This window comes from Eleutherodactylus coqui, chromosome 2 (genome assembly GCF_035609145.1).
Source record: "Eleutherodactylus coqui strain aEleCoq1 chromosome 2, aEleCoq1.hap1, whole genome shotgun sequence".
Classification (NCBI taxonomy): Eukaryota; Metazoa; Chordata; class Amphibia; order Anura; family Eleutherodactylidae; genus Eleutherodactylus; species Eleutherodactylus coqui.
Window position 1 is genome coordinate 180,399,105 of NC_089838.1, and position 27,060 is coordinate 180,426,164.

At 44.9% G+C, this 27,060-nt stretch overlaps 1 protein-coding gene across 1 annotated transcript in view; it reads right to left on the reverse strand.

The window, feature by feature from the left end:
* The window catches only part of PCLO (piccolo presynaptic cytomatrix protein), a 163,851-nt gene that overhangs the window by 77,250 nt on the left and 59,541 nt on the right, over positions 1–27,060 (reverse strand). Inside the window, exon 6 of the mRNA XM_066589315.1 lies at positions 26,524–26,649. Within this exon, the coding sequence (XP_066445412.1) occupies positions 26,524–26,649 (126 nt within the window). The remainder of the gene's footprint in view (positions 1–26,523; positions 26,650–27,060) is intronic.

The following is a 27,060-nucleotide window of genomic DNA, read 5'->3' on the forward strand; positions in this document are numbered from 1 at the left end:
AAGTAGCGTTTTTCACTCATAAGATAAAAATTAATTCCCCAAAAATAGAAATTTCAAAAACAATGAATGGCCTAATTAAAAATTTCGATGTGTGTTGATAGACACTTAATATACAGGGCATACTTAATCTTATTTCATTTTACTGACTAAAAATAGAATTAATACATGTAGATAGAATTTGGAAGAAATTCATTTTAAGTTGTTTTATGTGCTGCTTTAAGAAGAATTCTCACATTCTCATTTTTCACACAGCAAGCTGAAATATTTGAGGACGGCACACAAGGAATGTCCACTGCAAAATGGTACAATCATAACTTACAAAAACTAAAATGGATCTTCGTACATGTTTTGCGGTAATCCTGTGCTGTGGCATAATAAAATCCAAAAATAATAGATTGATAACATTGCATGATCTTGTCGCCCTCACTGAACAAACATTTAAAACAGAGTTGAAATGGGTGTGCCAACAGTATAGAATCAGTTACAAATAGAGATGAGCGAGCATACTCGTTAAGTCGATTTACTCAAGAGAGCATTGCCTTTTTCGAGTACCTGCTGGCTCATCCCTGAAGATTCGGGGGGGCTGCGTGGGGCGGCGTGGGGCGGCGGAGGAGAGCAGGGTGGAGAGTGAGAGAGATCCCTCTCTCTCTCCCTCCCGATCCCCTCCACAACACCCCGCTCACCCCTGCAGCCCCCCCAAATCTTCAGGTACGAGCCAGCAGGTACTCGAAAAAGGCAATGCTCTCTCGAGTGAATCGCCTTAACGAGTATGCTCGCTCATCTCTAGTTACAAAACTATATAGATTCTGAAAAGGAAAAGAAGCAATATCCAACACTTGAATGATGCCTTTGGTGCAAACATTGACTTCCAGATTCCCTCTCCCTCTCTCTAAATAAAAGGTCAAAGGATTTTTCACAATTTAGCTTTGTATACCATCACAATGCATTTGAAACAAGGCAATAAAGTTGAGATTGAACTTTAGACATTCAGCTTTAATTCAAAAGCTTTAACAGAAATATTGCATCAACTTTTTAGAAATCATAGTTATTTTACATAGTCTTTGCATCTTCATAGGATCAAAAGTGAAAATATTGCGGCTGTAGTGCTGTAAAAGATCGCATGAACAGGCTACTTCAAGCTACTTGAAGTAGCCCTTTCACACAATCCAAGGTGCGTGCTGTTTGCTTTCAAGGATCCCATAGGAGCCGGTGGAAAGCACACAGCAAAGATAGAACAAGTCCTATCTTTGTGCACACCTTGGAGCCGACATGCGAGTTTGCACTCGCATGTCCTATCTTTCGCAGGTGCAAGCGTTTTGCACATCTTAAATTCCTTCACATGAACGCTTCAATAGAAGCCATGGGTTCTATTTTTCCCACACCGCTAATACACAAGGAATGCGCTTGTGTGAATGAGCCCTGAATCTGATGCGTTTAGAAAAATCTGACGTAATACTTTTTGCTATGCCTGTAATGAGTAGGCATATTATTACATTAAACCACTGATCTTTTTTTCCTTTTTGATAACTTTAAGGTACATTTACAGTTTGACTTTGATAACTTATCTTATCTTTTATGTTTTTGACTGAAACAACATTCGGTCTGTTCGGGTAAAAGCTTGTATGTAGTGTATAAATGGTACATCAAATTCTCTGTTTTTCACCAACCTTTTTACATGTTATTTGCACACTACAGCAATGAACTAAGCATACGTTCTTTTTTGCTGGATCTTCTCTTTTTCAATGCTTTGAGTCTGGGTTCCACACTTTCTTACAAACAGACAGACATCTCTCACAAACAAAGGACCTCCGTGAGGAAAAAATGTAGTCATTTTTTTGCATATTTGGCACAATTTTAGCTGTGACTTTTTAACTTTTGCAATATTTGTCCTAGTACAGCAAAAACTGATTAATAAATGTGAATTAGTAATGTAGGATACTTGATTAGCTTATCCTTATATTTACCCACTATATTCGAATTTCTTTGTTTATGTGCACTAAATGCACAATAGTATGTTAAAAGAAATTTCTATCTGTTTCTTTAGTTGAATAAAGACTAATAAATATTTTTTTCCTATTTTCAGAGTACCAGAAGTCAGTAAGGTGCTGGGTACCTCCAGATTTCGATAGAACATCCCTGAATTCACTGTTACTCGTTCAAATCTATATAAACACATAATAACATCATCATTCAGTTTAGTTTTCCCACAACCCTTACACGGTTTCAACACAGATATGGCTGCAAGAGGTTGCAAGCGTCCAGCAGATGCGTTTTCTTATATTTGGGGGGAATTTATTAAAGCAAGAGGAAAAAGGTTCTCCATTTCATCATCAATTAAGATGTGTGAAGCATACGAGGCATACCTTGGGATGCCTGTTAGAGACTAGGACAAATCATGGGCTCTACATTTCACATGTGAGAAGTGTAAGAAAACTCAGGAAGGATGGTACAGAGGAGAAAAGAGGGTTATCAAGTTTAATTTCCACAAATTTGGCAAGAACCCACTGATCATTCCATGGACTGCTATTGTTACATGGTGGACCCTTCTAAACGAAGTGCTGGCAAGAATGTGCCTGCAGTCATTTACACAAACATCCCATCATCCATTGCTCCTGTGCTACATGACTTAGAACTTCCTGTTTCTACTCCTCCACAGAGAGATCGGCCTGGTGATGAAAGTAATTTGAATTATGGGAGTCCTGAAGATGTTGCTGATCCAAATTACAGTGCTACATATGAAACCAGTGAAAGAAAACCATATTATCCCAACCAAAGAGATCTTAATGATTTGACCAGGGACTTTGGTCTCACAAAGTCTAATGCTGAGCTGTTAATATCCAAACTCAAGCAATGGGGCTTGTTATCATACTGATAAGTACAGTATATACCGGCGTATAAGGCGACGGGGCGTATAAGACGACCCCCCAACTGTCACCTTATACGCCGGTATACAGTGGAGAAAAAAAAAAATTCATTACTCACCTCCCCCGGCGTTCTGTCGCGCTCCGGCAGGATGTCGCTCGCTTCTCGTCCCCGGCGCAGCATTGCTTTCTGAATGCGGGGCTTGAAATCCCCGCTTCCAGAAAGCTAATACACACGCCGGCAGCCATGACATCATTGAATGGCTGTGATTGGCTAAACCACACGTGGCTTCAGCCAATCACACTATTCAATGACATCATTGAATGGCTGTGATTGGCTAAAACACACGTGGCTTCAGCCAATCACACTATTCAATGACATCATTGAATGGGTGTGATTGCTAACACGTGCGCCTTCAGCCAATCACAGCCATTCAATGCTGTCATGGCTGCCGGCGTGTGTACTAGCTTTCTGGAAGCGGGGATTTCAAGCCCCGCATTCAGAAAGCAATGCTGCGCCGGGGACGAGGAGCGAGCGACATCCTGCCGGAGCGCGACAGAACGCCGGGGGAGGTGAGTAATGAAATTTTTTTTTTTTACACTTTTTTTTTTTGTATTACCGGCGCATAAGACGACCCCCGACTTCAGACCCGATTTTTCGGTGTTCAAAAGTCATCTTATACGCCGGTATATACGGTATGGTGTTGCATCAGAGTAACACTTTCCAGGTTTTTTATTCGTGAAGAACTGTGCTATTGTCATGATGTAATTGGTATGTTTAAGGAACTTGGAAATCTATTTGATCCTAGTGAGTGGAGCGTTTAGATCGACAATTCATCAAAGAGTCTTAAAGGGGTTGTCTCGCGGCAAACCTCAAAATTTTACCTTACCCCATTCCCCCTGTCACCCCCCTGGCATAAAATAGCAAAGTAAAGCGGTTTTTAAACCACTTGCTACTTACCGATCCGACGAAATAAGGACTTTAAAAAATCTTCTCCCTAAGATGGCCGCCGGTCCTTTCCCAGGGATGCACTGCGGTTTTCTCCCATGGTGCACCGCGGGTCTTCTCCCATGGTGCACCATGGGCTCTGTGCGTTCCATTGCCGATTCCAGCCTCTTGATTGGCTGGAATCGGCACACGTGACGGGGCGGAGCTACACGATGATGCGTAGAAGGGGGAGGAGCCACAACGCCGCTTGTGCCTGGACCGAGCAGAAGGGGAGAAGACCGCACAGCGCAAGCGCGTCTAAAAACGCCAGAAGACAGCGAAATTAGACAGATCCATGGAGACGGGGACGCCAGCAACGGAGCAGGTAAGTGAATAACTTCTGTATGGCTCATATTTAATGCACAATGTACATTACAAAGTGCATTAATATGGCCATACAGAAGTGTATAACCCCACTTGCTGCCGCGAGACAACCCCTTTAAAGCAGTATTACTCCATAATGGTAACAAGTATCCTTCTATCCTTCCAAAAGACTACAAAAATGTGAAAAGATTCCTAATTGCATTGAAATATGTGGAATATGGTTGGGAAGTTTATTGGAGACTTCAAAATGGTTGTATTCTAATAATTATTCTGTGTTCTGACGGGCTGTCTATCAAGATGTGTAATAAGCACATGTCATGGCAGCCTTAGTTACCTCCAGAAGGACCTCAGCAGCAATTGCAACTGAACAGCATCTCACGACCTCAGTGCATGGGGGTGGGGGTGAGAGCATTTAGATGCTGCTGTCAAAAATTCTGCTCCATGCTAATCCCTTTTTCCCAGGATGTAACTGCACACCCTTGGGCGTGAAGGGATTGAACACATTTGCATTCATTTTTAGTGTATTTTTATTGTCCATGTCATGATCCATATATTTTTTCTTTTAATCCTAATAGCGTGCAGTTTACACTCTGGCCACTAAGCTTAATAATAGGCTGACACTTCCTGTTTTGTAGAGGAAACTTTACAGTAGTCATCGCATTCTCATAGGCAGAATTACAATGAAAAGTAACATGTATATATAGATAATGCAGGATCCACCTTTCTAAATAGACGATGGTCCCTAAATTCTGCACTAGAATCTGCACTACTGACTATGGACTTTGATGCTGAATTGCTGGCAGGATTCTGTTTTTTTCCATTTTGCATTTCCGTAGCAGGGCATATTCTGTCCTATGTGAAAGGTGCCATATGCTGCTATGGAATAGAAGGGCTTCTCCCTTACCACTTTCGCATGAATCCAAAATTTGCTTAGCTTAATATTATGGAGTCATGAATTAACTTTAAGTGAAGCTAAAGAGACTTGCAGACCAACTGTGTGTTACTTTTGTTTTGTGACTTCATGAATTAGTGTTAGCTTTGTCCTTTAGGCCTCAGTCACACGGGCGCATCGGCACCCGTATACCGGCGCCGACGCGCCTGTGTGACTGACACCAGCAGACAGACATACCTGAAGACGGCCGTCTCTCTGCAGCGCCGGGAGGAAGAACATGTGACCGGCTCCATTGTCGGTCATGCGTTCTATGATCAGTGCTGGAGAGAGACGGCCGTCTTCAGGTATGGACGTCTTCCAACTGTCAGTCACACGGGCGCATCGGTGCCGGTGTACGGGTGCCGATGCGCCCGTGTGACTGAGCCCTCAATGAACACAGGTCTTGGGAATATTCTCCACAGTTTTTTTTTTTTTCATTTGGAGATTGTTGTTGTAGCTTGCATGATCTCATGGAACTTAAGAAATATTTCTTAACCTTATAGGCCTCCTGCCTATGGATGGAGTGGGATCCGGTTTTACATTGCGAGAATCCCGCTGGGATAAACAAAAAAGTCACTGCTGGCGATTGTGGAAAAACGTGCTTTTACCATGTTTTTCCGCGGTCTCTATTACTACTATATTAATGGAGACCTCCCGCCACAGAAAAGCACGGCAAAATAGAACATGCCGCAATTTTTTTTCCCGTGGCGTAAATCCGCGGGGGAATTCCACATGTGAGGACTGAACCATTAGGTTCAATAGAACATAAAGCTGAGTTATTCCGCCGTGGGGAACACGGCATAAATCCATCCGTGGGCATCAGCCCTAACTCTGTACATTATGAATTGTATCAAAGTGTCACAGCTCCAATGCAATTGAGAAACTCAATACTGCAACACCTGAGTGTGATATTAAAAGTTCATGGAAATAAATAAATAATGATTCTATATTAAAGAATACTATAATTAATAGGAAATAATAAGGGCTATTTGTTCAAGTACAATTAGTATGGAAAGTATACCTGATATAGTGCTTGTGTTACTTCTCATCCACTTCTATATATTCTAGCATGCTGTAGAGTTTTTAGGTGTCTATAAGATGTAATGTACATTTGTCCTGCCGACCTTTCCATTTTGTAGACAAATGTTGTGAATTGACAATATTTTTTCTTGTCAGCCTTATAAACACCAGATAAGCTGTGAGTGTCTGCAAGTAAAGGATAACAGCTAAACCTGGCACATTGTGTTCAAAGTGCACTATTATTATTATGCATCCTTGTAGCAAGATCCCCAGATGTAAAGTGAAAAGTAGTAGCGTATGTGAGATCTTGATAGATTGGTGACATCCATGATGTTGTGTGTTCTGGTTAAAGAATGTGGCACCTATGGGCTAGAAGAGGTTGAATACTAGGAGTGATGCCATAGGTTTGGAAGGCCCAAATAATTAATGGATGTCTTGTTGCTACTAGCTGCTATAAAATGTGGTGTCAACGACATCTTGAGTCTTGCGAATAGAGACATAGCCCCAAAGGGGTGGTAAAGGTCTAGGCTTACAGGTAACAGGTCATATAAGACAAATGATCAGTTGAAGCAAATCAGGTGACTTGTTGTGGCCTGGACCTGGAAGAAATATAAATGTGATGTACCCAAGTATAGCACGTGATGTGTTACAATTCTGTGTAACAGTTTACGCAATGTAAACTCCTATGTGCCCTCCTATGGAACATAATTACTTTATGGATGCTTTAGTAAAGTTTGGATTTTAAAATAAGTGCTGCCTCTACCTCTGTTAGTCATGGCCACATCATAACACACCACTGCCTGCTTCACTCCTGTACTTTATGACTATGCTGTTTTCTCTAACTTTTTCTTTTTTTTTACTTAAAGGGGTTGTCTCGCGGCAGCAAGTGGGGTTATACACTTCTGTATGGCCATATTAATGCACTTTGTAATGTACATCGTGCATTAAATATGAGCCATACAGAAGTTATTCACTTACCTGCTCCGTAGCTAGCATCCCCGTCGCCATGGATCCGTCTAATTCTGATGTCTTCTTGCTTTTTTAGACGCGCTTGCGCTGTGCGGTCTTCTTCCTGGTGAATGGGGCCGCTCATGCCGGAGAGCTGGTCCTCGTAGCTCCGCCCCGTCATGTGTGCCGATTCCAGCCAATCAGGAGGCTGGAATCGGCAATGGACCGCACAGAGCCCGCGGTGCATCGTGGGTGAAGATCCCGGCGGCCATCTTGGTGAAGGAAGAAGAAGGAAGACGTCGCAGAGCAGGGATTCGGGTAAGTAATAAATTTTTTTTTAACACATCCTTTGGGGTTGTCCTGCGCCGAACGGGGGCCTATGTATCAAAGATTAACTTGAGTGATAACTTTCTGCAACAAGTCATCTTATCTTAAACCTTTAAAAGCTATTATTCTTTTATTCGACCACAACAAAAGCCTTTGTAAAGCAACTGAAAGGTTAAACAACCTGGCAGTAAATCCTAATATAAACTTTGCTACATCTGTATCTCTAGCCTATACTATGTAATAACATTTTTCTGTAATTACTGGTACAACATTTTTCTACCCACCCATTGTCTTGTTGTGTTTGTTCTGTCCTTTTAATTGGTTTATAAATGAATGAATTAAAAAGGAGAATTTTTATATTTAATTTGGTCCGACAGTATTATTCTCTATTGGTGTTGTAATAAGTATTTGTTGTGCATGTGGATAGTGATCTATACTGTGTAGAGTACCTGTTTTCGGTTTCTATCTGTGTTAAAAAATAAGGGCCTGTGGTCATCAATATTTAGGTACCAAAAACTCGATTAGTAACAACAGCTATCAGTCAGTGCATTTTTGGATTGCTGCTATACAATTAGCCATGCATATTCTACTAGATATTATAATATTTAGAAACTTGCAAAAGGCAGCAGTGGCCTCAGACATCATGATTTCCAGTGAACTAACAAGGGAAAGCGGATTTCATATGACATTCCCTTTTGTTACCTCTTCTACATAACTGCCTGTGACTCAGAATATACAACTTTGTCAGGGCTTAGTCACACGGGAGCATCGGCGCCCGTGTTACTGCAGATAGAAGACGGACGGACTTCAGGATGGACGTCTCTCTGCAGCGCCGGCAGAAAGAACATGTGACCGGCTTCATTGTCAGTCATGTGTTCTTTCTTCAGCGCTGCAGGGAGTCGTCCGTCTTGAAGTACAGCCGTCTTCTTCCTGCAGTAAGGGCTCAGTGACATGGGCGCATCGGCGCCTGTGCACGGGTGCTGATGCAACCGTGTGACTAAGCCCTAACAAAGCAAATCTGTATCAAACTAATTTTTTTATTGTAGTAGCCTATAGTTTGCAACTTCTACTGAAAATATACAGTAAGTTTACTTAAAACTGTTTATGTCTTATTGATTAGGACTAAAATTCTTCACTTGCAAAGTTCGTCACAAAAATTTCTCAATTTGTGTCAACCTAGTAGTGTTGTTTCACAAAAATGACTCAGCCTGATGAAATAAGCTGCAATATACTCTATGCAAGCTGTTGAAATGAATAAATATTGTTGGAAAATGTTAATTGAATCCACCCACCAGAACACAGCTTTTGAGTTAGGTTTAGAGATGAGCGAACGTACTCGTCTGAGCTTGATACTCGTTCGAGTATTAGCGGGTTCGAGATGCTCGTTACTAGGGGCGAGCACCACGCGATGTTCGAGTTACTTTCACTTTCATCTCTGAGACGTTAGCGCGCTTTTCTGGCCAATAGAAAGACAGGGAAGGCATTACAACTTCCCCCTGCGACGTTCAAGCCCTATACCACCCCCCTGCAGTGAGTGGCTGGCGAGATCAGGTGTCACCCGAGTATATAAATCGGCCCCTCCTGCGGCTCGCCACAGATGCATTCTGACAGAGATCAGGGAAAGTGCTGCTGATGCCGGAGCTGCTATAGGGAGAGCGTTAGGAGTGATTTTAGGCTTCAAGAACCCCAACGGTCCTTCTTAGGGCCACATCTGACCGTGTGCAGTACTGTTGAGGCTGTTTTTTGCAGTGTTGCCCTTTTTTTTTTTTTTTTTGTATATCGGCCGTGCAGAGCATTGCTTCCAGAGCATTGCGTCCTGCAGTAATTTTACATAGTCCACGGCCAGTAGTGGTGGTCAGGCAGGGACAGTGAAAAACATATCCAGTCTATATACGCAGTGGGCTTTTCCAAAAAAATTTGGGAAAAAAATCTATTTGGGCTGCCTGTGACCGTCCTGACTGTACTGCGTCTCTGCTTGGGGTAGTTGTCCTAATTCATACGCAGCCAGCTAAGTGTTACAGCAGGATTGTGCAAAATTCTTTCCTGCCTCTGCGTTGCCTCTTACATCACCGCTGTCATCCTGTCCAGAGTGAAACAGTCTGCAGTAATTTTACATAGTCCACGGCCAGTAGTGGTGGTGAGGCAGGGACAGTGAAAGACATATCCAGTCTATATATGCAGTGGGCTTTTCCAAAAAAATTTGGGAAAAAAATCTATTTGGGCTGCCTGTGACCGTCCTGACTGTACTGCGTCTCTGCTTGGGGTAGTTGTCCTAATTCATACGCAGCCAGCTAAGTGTTACAGCAGGATTGTGCAAAATTCTTTCCTGCCTCTGCGTTGCCTCTTACATCACCGCTGTCATCCTGTCCAGAGTGAAACAGTCTGCAGTAATTTTACATAGTCCACGGCCAGTAGTGGTGGTGAGGCAGGGACAGTGAAAGACATATCCAGTCTATATATGCAGTGGGCTTTTCCAAAAACATTTGGGAAAAAAATCTATTTGGGCTGCCTGTGACCGTCCTGACTGTACTGCGTCTCTGCTGGGGGTAGTTGTCCTAATTCATACGCAGCCAGCTAAGTGTTACAGCAGGCTTGCGCAAAATTCTTTCCTGCCCCTGCTGTGCGTTCCATAAGCGAAGTCAGCCTCCAACCACAGGCCAATAAGCAGCACATTTAATTACAGCGTTCTGTTTGTGCACTACTGCTAATACAGCATGCTGAGGGGTAGGGGTAGGCCTAGAGGACGTGGACGCGGGCGAGGACGCGGAGGCCCAAGTCAGGGTGTGGGCACAGGCCGAGCTCCTGATTCAGGTGTATGGCAGCCGACCGCTGCGGGATTAGGAGAGAGGCACGTTTCTGGCGTCCCCACATTCATCTCACAATTAATGGGTCCACGCGGTAGACCTTTATTAGAAAATGAGCAGTGTGAGCAGGTCCTGTCGTGGATGGCAGAAAGTGCATCCAGCAATCTATCGACCACCCAGAATTCTGCGCCGTCCACTGCTGCAACTCTGAATCCTCTGGCTGCTGCTCCTCCTTCCTCCCAGCCTCCTCACTCCATTACAATGACACATTCTAAGGAGCAGGCAGACTCCCAGGAACTGTTCCCGGGCCCCTGCCCAGAATGGCCAGCAATGGTTCCTCTCCCACCGGAGGAGTTTGTCGTGACCGATGCCCAACCTTTGGAAAGTTCCCGGGGTCCGGGGGATGAGGCTGGGGACTTCCGGCAACTGTCTCAAGAGCTTTCAGTGGGTGAGGAGGACGATGACGATGAGATACAGTTGTCTATCACTCAAGTAGTAGTAATTGGAGAAAGTCCGAGGGAGGAGCGCACAGAGGATTCGGAGGAAGAGCAGCAGGACGATGAGGTGACTGACCCCACCTGGTTTGCTACGCCTACTGAGGACAGGTCTTCAGAGGGGAAGGCAAGTGGAGCAGCAGGGCAGGTTGGAAGAGGCAGTGCGGTGGCCAGGGGTAGAGGCAGGGCCAGACCGAGTAATCCACCAACTGTTTCCCAAAGCGCCTCCTCGCGCCATGCCACCCTGCAGAGGCAGAGGTGCTCAAAGGTCTGGCAGTTTTTCACTGAGAGTGCAGACGACCGACGAACAGTGGTGTGCAACCTTTGTCACGCCAAGATCAGCCGGGGAGCCACCACCACCAGCCTCACCACCACCAGCATGCGCAGACATATGATGGCCAAGCACCCCACAAGGTGGGACGAAGGCCGTTCACCGCCTCCGGTTTGCACTGCTGCCTCTCTCCCTGTGTCCCAACCTGCCACTGAGATCCAACCCCCCTCTCAGGACACAGGCACTACCGTCTCCTGGCCTGCACCCACACCCTCACCTCCGCTGTCCTCGGCCCCATCCACCAATGTCTCTCAGCGCACCGTTCAGCCGTCGCTAGCGCAAGTGTTGGAGCGCAAGCGCAAGTACGCCGCCACGCACCCGCACGCTCAAGCGTTAAACGTGCACATAGCCAAATTTATCAGCTTGGAGATGCTGCCGTATAGGGTTGTGGAAACGGAGGCTTTCAAAAGTATGATGGCGGCCGCGGCCCCGCGCTACTCAGTTCCCAGTCGCCACTACTTTTCCCGATGTGCCGTCCCAGCCCTGCACGACCACGTCTCCCGCAACATTGTACGCGCCCTCACCAACGCGGTTACTGCCAAGGTCCACTTAACAACGGACACGTGGACAAGAACAGGCGGGCAGGGCCACTATATCTCCCTGACGGCACATTGGGTGAATTTAGTGGAGGCTGGGACCGAGTCAGAGCCTGGGACCGCTCACGTCCTACCCACCCCCAGAATTGCGGGCCCCAGCTCGGTGGTGATATTTGCGGCGGTGTATGCTTCCTCCACTAAACCACCCTCCTCCTCCTACGCAACCTCTGTCTCGCAATCAAGATGTGTCAGCAGCAGCACGTCGCCAGCAGTCGGTGTCGCGCGGCACGGCAGCACAGCGGTGGGCAAGCGTCAGCAGGCCGTGCTGAAACTACTCAGCTTAGGAGAGAAGAGGCACACGGCCCACGAACTGCTGCAGGGTCTGACAGAGCAGACCGACCAACAGGGCATGGTCGTGTGTGACAACGGCCGTAACCTGGTGGCGGCTCTGCAGCTCGGCAGCCTCACGCACGTGCCATGCTTGGCTCACGTCTTTAATTTGGTGGTTCAGCGCTTTCTGAAAAGCTACCCACGCTTGTCAGACCTGCTCGGAAAGGTGCGCCGACTCTGCGCACATTTCCGCAAGTCCCACACGGACGCTGCCACCCTGCGCACCCTGCAACATCGGTTTCATCTGCCAGTGCACCGACTGCTGTGCGACGTGCCCACACGGTGGAACTCTATGCTCCACATGTTGGCCAGGCTCTATGAGCAGCGTAGAGCTATAGTGGAATACCAACTCCAACATGGGCGGCGCAGTGGGAGTCAGCCTCCTCAATTCTTTACAGAAGAGTGGGCCTGGTTGGCAGACATCTGCCAGGTCCTTGGAAACTTTGAGGAGTCTACCCAGATGGTGAGCGGCGATGCTGCAATCATTAGCGTCACCATTCCTCTGCTATGCCTCTTGAGAAGTTCCCTGCAAAGCATAAAGGCAGACGCTTTGCGCTCGGAAACAGAGGCGGGGGAAGACAGTATGTCGCTGGATAGTCAGAGCACCCTCCTGTCTATATCTTGTTGAGGAGGAGGAGGTATAGCGCGTTGAGGAGGAGGAGGAGGGGGAGGAGGAGGATGAGGAGGAGGGGGAAGACACAGCTTGGCCCACTGCTGAGGGTACCCATGCTGCTTGCCTGTCATCCTTTCAGCGTGTATGGCCTAAGGAGGAGGAGGAGGAGGAGGATCCTGAAAGTGATCTTCCTAGTGAGGACAGCCATGTGTTGCGTACAGGTACCCTGGCACACATGGCTGACTTCATGTTAGGATGGCTTTCTCGTGACCCTCGCGTTACACGCATTCTGGCCACTACGGATTACTGGGTGTACACACTGCTTGACCCACGGTATAAGGAGAACCTTTCCACTCTCATACCCGAAGAGGAAAGGGGTTCGAGAGTGATGCTATACCACAGGACCCTGGCGGACAAACTGATGGTAAAATTCCCATCCGACAGCGCTAGAGGCCGAAGGCGCAGTTCCGAGGGCCAGGTAGCAGGGGAGGCGCGGAGATCAGGCAGCATGTACAGCACAGGCAGGGGAACACTCTCTAAGGCCTTTGACAGCTTTCTGGCTCCCCAGCAAGACTGTGTCACCGCTCCCCAGTCAAGGCTGAGTCGGCGGGAGCACTGTAAAAGGATGGTGAGGGAGTACGTAGCCGATCGCACGACCGTCCTCCGTGACGCCTCTGCCCCCTACAACTACTGGGCGTCGAAGCTGGACACGTGGCCTGAACTCGCGCTGTATGCCCTGGAGGTGCTTGCTTGTCCTGCGGCTAGCGTCTTGTCAGAGAGGGTGTTTAGTGCGGCTGGGGGAATCATCACAGATAAGCGTACCCGCCTGTCAACCGACAGAGCCGACAGGCTTACACTCATCAAGATGAACAAAGCTTGGATTTCCCCAGACTTCTCTTCTCCACCAGCGGACAGCAGCGATACCTAAACAATACGTAGGCTGCACCCGCGGATGGAAGCATTGTTCTCTATCCCCATCAAAAACGTGGACCTTTTAACTTCATCAATCTGTGTATAATATTCATCCTCCTCCTCCTGCTCCTCCTCCTGAAACCTGACGTAATCACGCCGAACGGGCAATTTTTCTTAGGCCCACAAGGCTCAGTCATATAATTTTTGTAAACAATTTTTATACGTTTCAATGATCATTAAAGCGTTGAAACTTGCAACTGAACCAATTTTTATTTTAACTGGGCTGCCTCCAGGCCTAGTTACAAATTAAGCCACATTAACCAAAGCGATTAATGGGTTTCACCTGCCCTCTTGGTTGGACAGGGGCAATTTTTCTGACGTACATTAGTATTGTTGGTACACCAATTTTTTGGGGCCCTCGCCTACAGTATAATCCAATTAATTTTTTGCCCACCTGCATTAAAGCTGACGTTACCTCAGCTGTGCTGGGCACTGCAATGGGATATATTTATGTGCCGTCGGTGGGTTCCTGGCACCCACCCATGCTGTCGGTCCACACGGAGTTGTAACTGCATGTGTCCACTTCTAAAGAACCCCAGTCTGACTGGGGCATGCAGTGTGGGCCGAAGTCCACTTGCATTAAACATGACATTACCTCAGCTGTGATGGGCACTGCAATGGGATATATTTATGTACCGCCGGTGGCTTCCTGGCACCCACCCATGCTGTCGGTCCACACGGAGTTGTAACTGCATGTGTCCACTTCTAAAGAACCCCAGTCTGACTGGGGCATGCAGTGTGGGCCGAAGTCCACTTGCATTAAACATGACATTACCTCAGCTGTGATGGGCAATGCAATGGGATATATTTATGTACTGCCGGTAGCTTCCTGGCACCCACCCATGCTGTCGGTCCACACGGAGTTGTAACTGCATGTGTCCACTTCTAAAGAACCCCAGTCTGACTGGGGCATGCAGTGTGGGCCGAAGCCCACCTGCATTAAACATGGCATTACCTCAGCTGTGCTGGGCACTGCAATGGGATATATTTATTTACCGTCGGTGGGTTCCAGGGAGCCACCCATACTGTCGGTCCACACAGAGTTGTAACTGCATGTATCCACTTCTAAAGAACCCCAGTCTGACTGGGGCATGCAGTGTGGGCCGAAGCCCACCTGCATTAAACATGACATTACCTCAGCTGTGATGGGCAATGCAATGGGATATATTTATGTACCGCCGGTGGCTTCCTGGCACCCACCCATGCTGTCGGTCCACACGGAGTTGTAACTGCATGTGTCCACTTCTAAAGAACCCCAGTCTGACTGGGGCATGCAGTGTGGGCCGAAGCCCACCTGCATTAAACATGACATTACCTCAGCTGTGATGGGCATTGCAATGGGATACATTTATGTACAGCCGGTGGGTTCCAGGGAGCCACCCATGCTGTGGGTGCACACGGAATTCCCATTGTGGAGTTGTACCTGCCTGTGACTATTTATAAAAAAACGCGGTCTGACTGGGCCATGCAGACACCTTGACAGAATGAATAGTGTGTGGCACATAGGTTCCCCATTGCTATGCCCACGTGTGCAGCTCCTGATGGCGGTGGCACAGGATTATATTTCTCATTGCTTCTGTACATCATTTTGGGCTATCGCCCCGCCCCTTTTAAAGAGGGTCACTGCCTAGCCGTGCCAACCCTCTGCAGTGTGTGCCTGCGGTTCCTCCTCATGGCAGACGCACTTATAAATAGACATGAGGGTGGTGTGGCATGAGGGCAGCTGAAGGCTGCGCAGGGACACTTTGGTGTGCGCTGTGGACACTGGGTCGTGCGCGCGCGGGGGGGGGGGGGTTGGGCAGCATGTAACCCAGGGGAAGTGGCAGCGGAGTGTCATGCAGGCAGTGATTGTGCTTTGTTGGAGGTAGTGTGGTGCTTAGCTAAGGTATGCATTGCTAATGAGGGCTTTTCAGAAGTAAAAATTGTTGGGAGGGGGGGGGGTGCACTCTTGCCGCTATTGTGGCTTAATAGTGGGACCTGGGAACTTGAGATGCAGCCCAACATGTAGCCCCTCGCCTGCCCTATCCGTTGCTGTGTCGTTCCCATCACTTTCTTGAATTGCGCAGATTTTCACAAATGGAAACCTTAGCGAGCATCGGCGATAAACAAAAATGCTCGGGTCGCCCATTGACTTCAATGGGGTTCGTTACTCGAAACGAACCCTTGAGCATCGCGAAAATTTCATCCCGAGTAACGAGCACCCGAGCATTTTGATACTCGCTCATCTCTAGTTAGGTTGTGTTCATATCACGTTTAGAGCCTCAGTCATAGGTTTATGTCAGGATGATGCAGGAACACAATGGGATATATCACAAATAGGCTTCTATTGTTAAAAATAAAACATTTGGTATGCATTATATTTACTGCACAGCATTGTATAGAATAATGCATTGTACTATGCTATTCTGTGCCACTAAAAACAGTATAGCAACCTATACAAGCCGAACATTGCTTTCTATTTTGTTTTTTATAAAGCAGAGGAACAAAATTAGTTATTTTCTTCATGTATTTATTTTTACAGATTGCACTCTGGGGGTTAAATAATGAACTAACTTTTTTACTTGGATCATTATGAACAAGATTATTCTGAGTGCCACTATGGAGTCCCCCAAAAGGTCTAAATGGCTTCTGCCTTATTGTTTTTTTTGCCTTCCTCTGGATCAACAACGGGGGGTATTTTTCGTTGCAAGTTGCAGGTCGCATATAACTTTGCCAGCATTGAGTGCAATGCATTCCGTGGGCGACTTTCTTGTGACTTGCTTGTTGATATGGCTGTTTTACAGCCATATCTCAAATCTAAAATAGTCATGTGACAGCAAGTTACAGACAAGTAGCACAAATATTTTTGGTCATGTGACTTGTCTTAAACTTGCTGCTGCTCAACTTGACTCAACATGTCCCCCCCCCCCCCCCCCCCCCCATCATCTTAACAGCCACAGTTTCTTGATGGCTTTTGTAACTTTATAAAGGCAGCTCATTATTTTGAAGGTCATCAACTCATCAGGAAGGGGATGGAGTGTGCACACACATTACAGAGAGCAGGACAAGAGTACAGCAGGGTTTCAGATCGGACCTCTGCTTACCACATCTGAATGCCCTTTTACTAAATGCTATGGCCCTCTCTCCACTGCTTTGCTGGGATAGAGCAGCTATCCCCAGAATATATACGTATATGTTAGGTTTGTAAATATATGCATAAATATGTGTGTTAGTGCTCTCTCATATGAGCGTATTCCACAGCAAATTACATGGGTGGGTTTTACACATATAATACGCTGTAACAATATTTACATTACTTAGAATTATGCCTCTCACACACATTGTGCGAAATGCGCTAACAAAAAAAGAACGCAGCATGTTCTATCTTGGCATGTATTATGTGCCCATACATGCCAAGTTAGTATATGGGCATGTATGCATCGCATACTGCTGCATACTCCACATGCGATAAATGCTTGTTTGAAAGAGAACTTAATGTGTCATAATTTTCTCCAAACAGTACACATCTTACAAATGGTACCTGGGGTATGTAAAGTTACAACCACAACTGTATATGCAATGTTGATATTTATCCACATGTGTGAGCAATAATTGTATACATGTACATTATAACGGTACTATTACTGTGTACTTGTAGCAGTACAATGTGTACAATATAGCCGGGCTATTTATGTGTGTGGTATACCACCATTATGTGTCATTGTCAATTTAAATTGTCACACTGGATATTTGTCCGAGGCAAAGCAAAGCCTAGCAACAGCTCCAATATTTGCATGGTATTTAATATATTTTAGGTGAGGTTTTACTAACATTTCCAGAGTTGCACTACAATTTTCTCAATTATAAGTTAATTGTTCCTTGCTTTTTATGATTTTTTTCATTTTCTTTTAAATAATAATTTCAAAAAGTTTAAAAGAAATTCTTAGTAAATTGTTTCTTTATTTACTGATTTTATTTATTATTAGATATGTGTTATTTTAATCTTTCTCATCATTGTTTTCATTAATTAATTGACTGCAAGGTCTTTACATAAAAACTAAGCCCTCTAACACGAACATGGGAGGTTTGGATATAAAGTCTGGCTATGATATGATTAAATTACATTAGTAATGCATGACATGCATTTCAAGCTCTATTATTATTTTTGAAGTGCGCAATGAACTCTACCAAACAAATAGAAATGTCAGGAGGTAATGAATCATACTTCTCTTCCTTATTCACACATTTAAAAAAAAAAAACTCTACAGCTTTCAAGGGCGTGAGTATATTAAAGACAAATCACTTAAACAAAGTTAAAGGATAAAGAATGGGAAATAATAGCTGTTAGTAAACAGTGGCACATTTTGTCTTCATTTTTCTATAAGAACCATAATAGAAAATCAAAGCAAATATTATATCACTGTGCAAACAAGAATATTACAGTTGATGTGTGGATGTAGATTCATACACTCAGAGTCTATTCATAGTTTGTTCTATACGTATGTAAGTATTTACATCATGTCATTTTAGATGTCTATTGCCATCCATCCGGGGCACAGCCGCGTCTTCTCCTGCTGTCCCTAGCACTGTGGTGCTGATCTATCAGCAGCCGGGGATTTAAAATCCCTGTCTGTTGAAAGAGCTGAGTGTGATTGGCTGAGGTGCTCAGCCAATCACAGGCAGCTCTCCCCGAATGAATGCTGCTAGATCAGCACCACAGTGCAGGGGACAGCAGAAGAAGATGCTGCTGTGCAATGGCAGCAGAAGCAAGGTGAGTATCTATTTTTTTTTGTTTTTTTAAACCACTTTTACTTGATGTTCAGGGAAGGGCTTATATTTAAAGCTCTTCCCTGAAATCAAATGCCGGCAGCAGAATCCTCTACCGCAGCTGACATATGTGACAGCTGCGGTAGAGCATTGAAAAATTCCTCTGCTGCATCTGTCACAGATGTGGCAGATGCAGCAGCCAAGAATTCTTTTAACTAGCGGGGATGAAGGAAATATCTGCCGCATGCAGAAGTTGAATTCTTCATCCCCGCGGGGGTCATGGCAGCGGCGGACAGGTAAGTATATATAATATATTTTATTTTTTTACACTAAAATCTTTCTTTTTCAGGGAAGGGCTTATATGTAAAGCCCTTCCATGAAAAAGAATGCAGGGGTGCCGGCAGAGCATTGTTTTCAATGGAGCCGCCGGCAGCAGCCGTGGCTCCATTGCAAACAATGCATGCATTCCGAATGGTGCACGCATGTCCTATCTTTGCAGGCACACATCTGTAAAGCATGGACATGTGCATGCACCATAGGGAATGCAATGTTCCAAATGCAAGTGTGTTTTTCTGTGTGCGTATGCACACACAAAAACACGCTCGTGTAAAGCCACCCTAAGAGTTAAAAAAATATTTTACCATTTTTTAAATAAACATTATTTGTATAGCCATGTCCATAAAATAAGGAAAAATAAGAATTAAAAAAATATTGCAATGCAGTGCACTGTGAACGTTGTACAAAAAATATACAATACTGAAATTGTTGTTTGTTTTGTCACCCAATCACTAATAAAAAAAATTGAATACAAAGTGATCAAAAAGTTATATCACCTCAGAAAAAGACATACACAACCGCTTATATGAAAAGGTAAACAGGGTATGCATCTCAGAATCTGTTTACAGAAAGTAATTTAAAAAAAAAGTTTATTTTTTTATTTAGCAAAACATATGAAAATATATATATATATATATATATATATATATATATATATATATATATATATATAATTTTTCATTTTTACTGCAATTTGAATGCCCTATAAAAAAAAAGAAAAAATACTGCAATTGCATCTTTCATTTCACCCCACTTAATTTTATTTTTAAAGCTTTCAATTCATTACCTAAGGCCTTAGTCAGACGGGCGTTTTTTCGCGCGATTTGCGGATCGCATGACGGATGCGCATCCGCAAATCGCGTGACCGGTGCGCGCAAGTCGCCCGAAAATCTGCTCCTAGCCGCGTTTCATTAGAAACGGGCCGGAGCTGTCCAGCGCATTGCATTCAATGGAGACGGCAAGAGAGCCCGGGATGAATTGTCGGTAAGGGCTTAAATATATAAGCCCTTCCCTGCAATTCATCCTAAAATGTGTAAAAATAAAAAAAAATTGTATACTCACCTTCTCCCGGCAGCCGGAGCTCCGCGCGGCCGTCCTGCAGTGGGTGTGAAGGGGTTGTGAGTCAGACCTGCCCCCTGATTGGCTCAGCGCTGAGCCAATCAGAGGCATGCCTCAATCACACCCATTCATGAATTCATGAATGGATGTGAGTCAGACCTGCTCCTGATTGGCTCAGCTCTGAGAGGCAGCAGTCACTCACCCATTCATGAATTCATGAATGGGTGTGTGAGTGAAACCGGCCTCTGATTGGTCAGGGCTGTGACCAATCAGAGGCAGATCATTCAGCAGGCGGGGATTTTAAAGCCCCGCCGGCTGAATAGTGCCGAGAAGCAGTTCAGGAGAACTGACAGCGGCCGCGGCTGGACTCCGGCTGCAGCGGAAAGGTGAGTATACAATTTTTTTTTATTTTAACACATTTTAGAATGAATTGCAGAGAAGGGCTTATATATTTAAGCCCTTCCCGACAATTCACCCCGCGCACGCCGGCAGCCCATTGCTTTCAATGGAGCGGCTGTATTGCCGCTCCATTGAATTCAATGGGCAAACATCGTTCTTCTCTGCCACAGCTGTTACAGCTGTGGCAGAGAAGAATGATTTGTCTTCTATATGTTCTCAATGGGGTCGGCGCTGCTGCCGCCGGCCCCATTGAGCGCATATACAGAAGAGAACAGGAATCGCAGATAGGTGCGATCTGCGATTTTTTGTTCTATAATTTATCGGACGAGCGCATAAAAAGCGCTCATGTGTCCGATACCATTGCAAAGCAATGGTTTTATAAAATCGCCGGACGCAAGCGCATGCGCAAATCGCGGCTAAAAACGCCCGTCTGACTAAGGCCTAACACATAAAGTGGTATCATTTAAAAAATAAAACTCAGGGTGGCTTCACACGAGCATATGCGTACATAGGTGTGTACATACCGTAAAAAACACGCATGTGTGAAGGGCCGGGCAATGGGCTGCCAGCACCACTGAAGTGATTTTTCAGGGAAGAGCTTTAAGTATAAGCTCTTCCCTGAAAATCATGCCTTTTAGTGTGAAAAAGAAAAAAAATATATATACTTACCTGTCCGCCGCTGCCATGTCCCCCGCGGGGATGAAGAACACATCTGCCACATGCGGCAAATGTTTTCTTCATCCACGTGACCCGCGTGCAATAAAGAATTCCCTGCTGCACTAGTCACAGATGTGACACATGCAGCAAAGGAGTTCTTCATCCCCACGTTGAATAAGGAATTCCCTAGCGCAGCTGTCACAGATGACAGCTGCACTAGAGGATCCAGCTGCCAGCACCCCTTGATTGTTTTTCAGGGAAGGGGTTTAAATATACTCACCTTTCTTCAGCTGCCGAGACTCAGCCGCATCCTGTCTGCACTGTCCCCAGCTCTGCACTGAAGTTCTTTTAGCAGGCAAGGAAATAAAATCCCCGCCTGCTGAAAGAGCTGCTTCTGATTGGCTGAGGCGCTCAGCCAATAACAGGCAGCTCTTGCTGAATGAATGACAGGCGAAAGCTGCCTGTGATTGGCTGAACACCTCAGCCTATCAGACGCAGCTCTTTCAGCAGGCAGGGATTTTAGCTCCCTGCCTGCTAAAAAAATTGAGTGCAGAGCTGGGGACAGCGCCGACAGAACGTGGCTGAGCCCTGGCAGCTGAAGAAAGGTGAGCATGGTTTTTTTTTACACTAGTTTGCCTTGTCTTCAGGGTAGGGGCTTATAGTTTAAGCCCTTCCCTGAAAAACAATTAAGGGGTGCCGGCAGCTGTATCCTCTAGCACAGCTGTCATCTGATGAAGAATTCCCTTGCTGCATTTGTCACATCTGTGACAGGTGCAGCAGGGAATTGTTTATTCCCCGTGGGGCGCAGGGATGTAGGAAACATCTGCCGCATGTGGCAGATGTGTTCTTTATCACCACGGGGGACACAGTAGCGACTGACAGGTAAGTATATATATATTTTTTTACACTAAAAGGAATGATTTTTCAGGAAAGAGCTTATACTTAAAGCTCTTCCCTGAAAATCATTTCAGGGGTGTCGGTAGGCCATTGCCTTCAATGAAGCCACCGGCAGCAGCCACGGCTCCATTGAAGGTAATGCATGCATTCCCTATGGTGCACGCATGTCCTATCTTTGCAGGCGCACCCTGTAAAACACGGACATGTGAACACATCATAGGGAATGCAGTGGTTGTAATAGAGGCGTGTTTTTGTGCGCTTGTGTGAAGGCACCCTCAATATACAAAAAATAAGCTCTCTGAGGGCCCGGTCAGATGAGCGTTTTTAGCCGCACAGAAACACCCGCACATCACATGCAGAAAAATTGTGTGAATGGGTGCATTTGCATTTGCATGTCCTATCTTTTGGATGTGTGATTTTTTCACGCTTGTAAAAATCAGACATGTCAACGCTTTAATTGGAAATAACTTTAATTGGAATAACTAAGTTGATGTAAAAATTAAAATATTGTGGCTCTTCTAAGGGAGGCAGGCAAAACGCACTCAAATAGATGAAAACTGTCTGGTCTTTAAAGGGTGCTTTTGTGTGTAGCAGAATTTTCCACTGAAGGAATTCACACCAAAATCCATACGTCTAACATTCAAAATTTGATGCAGACTTGCAGCAGAATTAAGCCATTTACAAATCCACATTAAAATCTGCATGCTAGTTGTGGAATATTCCACCGCAGGTGAAAACACTTTAAATGGTTAATAGAGATGAGCGAGCATACTCGTCCGAGCTTGATGCTCGTTCGAGTATTAGGGTGCTCGAGATGCTCGTTACTCGAGACGAGCACCACGCGGTACTCGTCTCGATTAAACGAGCACTGACCATTGAATTCAATGGAGCCGGAAATACAGCCGGCTCCATTGAAAGCAATGGGCTGCCGGCGATCTCACGATGAATTTTCGGGAAGGGCTTAAAAATATAAGCCCTTACCTGAAAATCATCCTAAAATGTGTAAAAATAAAAAAATAAAAATATGTCAGCATAAAAATCGTTCTCCTCTGCCATAGCTGTAACAGCTGTGGCAGAGAAGAGCGATGTTAGCCCATTGAATTCAATGGAGCCGGCAATACAGCCGGCTCCATTGAAAGCAATGGGCTGCCGGCGAGCGCGGGAGTGAGACCCCCCCCATCGCTCTGCGTGCTTGTTGTCAATGGAGCCGCGGCTGCTGCCGGCGGCTCCATTGAAAACAATGCTCTGTCGGTCCCCTGCATTCTTTTCCAGGGAAGGGCTTTACATATAAGCCCTTCCCTGAAAAAGAAACATTTTAGTGCAAAACAAAAAAAAGAATTTAAAAAAACTTACCTCTCCGCCGCTTCTGTGACCCCCGCGGGCATGAAGAACACATCTGCCGCATGCGGCAGATGTATCCTTCACCCCCGCTAGTTAAAAGAATTCCCTGCTGCTACATCTGCCACATCTATGGCAGATGCAGCAAAAGGAATTCTTCAATTCTCAACCGCAGCTGTCACACATGACAGCTGCGGTAGAGAATCCTGCTGCCGGCATCCTGTCAATGGCTTTTTAGGGAAGGGCTTCATAAGCCCTTCCCTGAAAAGCCATTTAAAATAGTGCAAAAAAAATTAAAAAAAATAATTCTCACCTCCCTTCAGCTGCCGGGGCTCAGCCGCGACTTCTAGCGCTGTCCCAGGCTCTGTAGTTCTGAGCTATCAGCAGCTGGGGATTTAAAATCATGAATTCATGAATGGGTGAGTGCTGCCTCTGATTGGCTCAGCGCAGGGACCAATCAGGGGCATCTCTCACTCACACCCATTCATGAATTCATGAATGGGTGTGAGTGAGAGCTGCCTCTGATTGGTGAGGCTGTGACCAATCAGAGGCAGCTCATTCAGCAGGCGGGGATTTTAAATCCCCGGCTGCTGAATACTACAGAGAGCAGTTCAGGAGAACTGCCGGCCAGATGCGGCTGAACTCTGGCTTCAGTGGAAAGGTGCGTATACATTTTTTTTTTTTTTTTTACACATTTTAGGATGATTTTCAGGTAAGGGCTTATATTTTTAAGCCCTTCCAGAAAATTCATCCAGCGCTCGCCGGCAGCCCATTGCTTTCAATGGAGCCGGCTGTATTGCCGGCTCCATTGAATTCAATGGGCTAACATCGTTCTTCTCTGCCACAGCTGTTACAGCTGTGGCAGAGGAGAACGATCTTTATGTTGACAGTGCGGGGGGGGGGGCACTCTTGCCGCTATTGTGGCTTAATAGTGGGACCTGGGAACTTGAGATGCAGCCCTACATGTAGCCCCTCACCTGCACAATCTTTTTCTGTGTCGTTCCCATCACTTTTGTGAATTTCCCAGATTTTCACAAATGAAAACCTTAGCGAGCATCGGCGATATACAAAAATGCTCGAGTCGCCCATTGACTTTAATGGGGTTCGTTACTCGAAACGAACCCTCGAGCATCGCGGGAAGTTCGACTCGAGTGACGAGCACTCGAGCATTTTGGTGCTCGCTCATCTCTAATGGTTAACTATTAAACCGCTTTCAAACTATTTTATTTTTGGCACTGCATTGGTCTGTGTTGAGGGGATCGTAATATGGGGCTAATCACAAAGTTTAATTACGTCCATTATTCAAAAAAGCAACATGGTCCCTCTTTGGCATATTTGCCTCGGTATTGGTTTTCTTTTCTATTGAGCAAATACAGATCAGTATTTACCCAATAGAAAATAAAAATACATAGGCAAATGCAGATGAAAAATTGATGACATACGGATGTAATGTCTATTGAAACACATCCGTAATAAAGATCTGTGTTACAGGCTTGTTTTTATATGTTCATCTGAAACTAGTCTTAAAAAGAGAAAATACGTAAAGTAAAGGCCGAGAAGTTTGATTCAAGGAATACATTAAGAAACATTTGTGAAATCAGTGTTAATAAAAAAAAGCAACTGTAAGGCACCCTTTACATGGGCAGATAATCCAATGTAGAATGCCATCAAAAGGCTGCAGTTTTGCTTGAACATGATAGTGATGAACAGAAGATTATATATACGCTTTGTAGGGCTTGGTCAGACAAGCATGGTTTACACGCTGCTAAGCAACATGTAAACCATGCTGCTGACATGCAGGGATTATGTGCGTGAATGGGGCTGCCCCTAGCTCTGCAGAGCAGCCCATTCACACATCCGTGGTGTGGGCAGCCTGCTTCCACAGCTCCCATAAAAGCATAAGGTAAGCTGGACAGCTGGCACCATGGAGCTGACAGGTGAGTTGGCACCCGCTGTCCATTCTTTTTTAGAAGCACAGATTCTGTGCTTCTAAAAGTGGTCATGTGAGTGCTTCCATAGCAACCTATTGGTTGCTATAGAAGCGTTGTTTTACACTCTGCTGTAGCAGTGTGTAAATCACGCTTGTCTGAACGAGCCCTAAAAAAGAAAAATCAAACACCTAGGAGGAGTTGTCATTTTGCTGCAAAACTCTGCATGCAAATACATCTCAGGCAGATATGCAAATGATTAGAGTTATGGCATGCTTAGATAAACGGTTTTGTCACCCTAGGCGCTAAAAGTGTTTCCACCCTTGGCCTATAGAAAAAAGGCTCTGTGAAGCTACTCGTGCGTAGTGGACCTGTATTTCCACTTGTGTATAGCTTATTGACCACTAGACATGCCTCTATGATGTAATTGAAGAGATTTTGCAGTTTACAGAGCTTGAGAAAGAGTGCATTATTGGAATGCAATGGAAGCTGGATAATTTTTTGAGGAAATGCCACTTGGACTGTTCTACACAGAATGCTAAGAGGTCTTGGGACCAGTGCATGCTTAAGGGCACACACAAGGTGACAAGGCTCAGGATGCCCTTGACAGACCACCAGTAGAGAGGATTGTCTGATTGTCCAACAAGCACAAACAACTCAAACTGTTTTTTGTTTGCCATTATGAGACAAGTGGCACCTCTGTGTGTCGGAAGCATTTCCAAGCACTTGGCTGTAGGACATTTGCTTCCATGGTACTCATTACATTTATTGCCTTTGACACCCCCTCCACCATCATGTTCATTTGCAGTGGTGTTGTGAATGACAAAATTGGACTGCTACAGAGTGGGATCAGGCTACCTTGAGCTGTGCTCATGTCTTTAGACCTAGGGGTGAGCACCCCAATCCTGCCTTTGCTATGGAGAGGCACACTGCCCCCATGGCTGGTGTGATGGTATGGGTGGTTATCTCATACAATAGTCAGTCGTTCAAGATATCCATCAGCCACATGTGTTACCTCACATGGAAGGGGTTAAAAGAAGCATTTTCCAGCAGGATAATGCTCAGCAGCACACAACAAGGGTTGTTGATCCAGGCTCTGTGGTCGGGTGGGAACTTTCAAAATGTTGATCTAAGGATTATTTTGACTGCCATTATGGAGTTGGGAAGGAATTTTTTCCCCCACATGAGCTAAATTCGCTTCTGCCTCACAGGGTTTTTTTTGCCTTCCTCTGGATCCAAAAAGGGAGGTGGGTTGGAAACAGGCTGAACTAGATGGACATTGTCTCCATTCAGCCCAATGTACTATGTTACTATGAGTGTGTGTGTATATATATATTTTCTTTTATTTTTTTTTATTTTTCTTTCTTTCTTTCTTTCTTTCTTATATATATATATATATATATATATATATATATATATATATATATATATATATATATTCATTGTCAAAATAGGAATCAAGCACCTAGAAGGCATTGATATATATAGACAAACACAACACATTACAACCAATTCTATGTTTCCTTGCATGTGGAGTAATAATAAAGATTTTAACAATATGCTGTACACCTATAGATCCTATAGATCTTTGCATTGTTTACAGCAACATTATTTGCTTTTTTACCTTCTGTAAGTCTGCTCGTCTGTTCAGCATTTCCGCCAGGTAAAATCTTGGCAATGTAGGCTCCAATCTCTCCCTGACTTCCAGGTATTTCTTTCCCACCAACAACTCGTATTCCAAATCCATTTCCTGTTGGATAAATAAAGAAACCAGGAATTGATGCCTATTTTATCTTGGGCAGTAAATGTGATATATGTTCAATATATTAAATAATTTGTTTCCCTAAAAGACTTTTATTGCACATTGACCCTATAAGCTAGTTCACTTAGATGTTGCCATATCACACATTTACTTTGATTTAAAGGGATCACAAATTCATGCTGACTTTTCCATCAGATATCATGATACCAATTTTATACCAAACCTCCTTGATACCTAAAAATCTTTTCCTAACAGAGTTTCTATAAAATATCTACTTAAAGTGCAACTGTCAATTCTATAACAAAGGGACAGAAGCACTGAGCGATAAGCCCCTCTGATTGATTCTACTATAGGTTGGCGGAGATTAAGTTTAACTGCTGAAAATACTGGACTCATGAG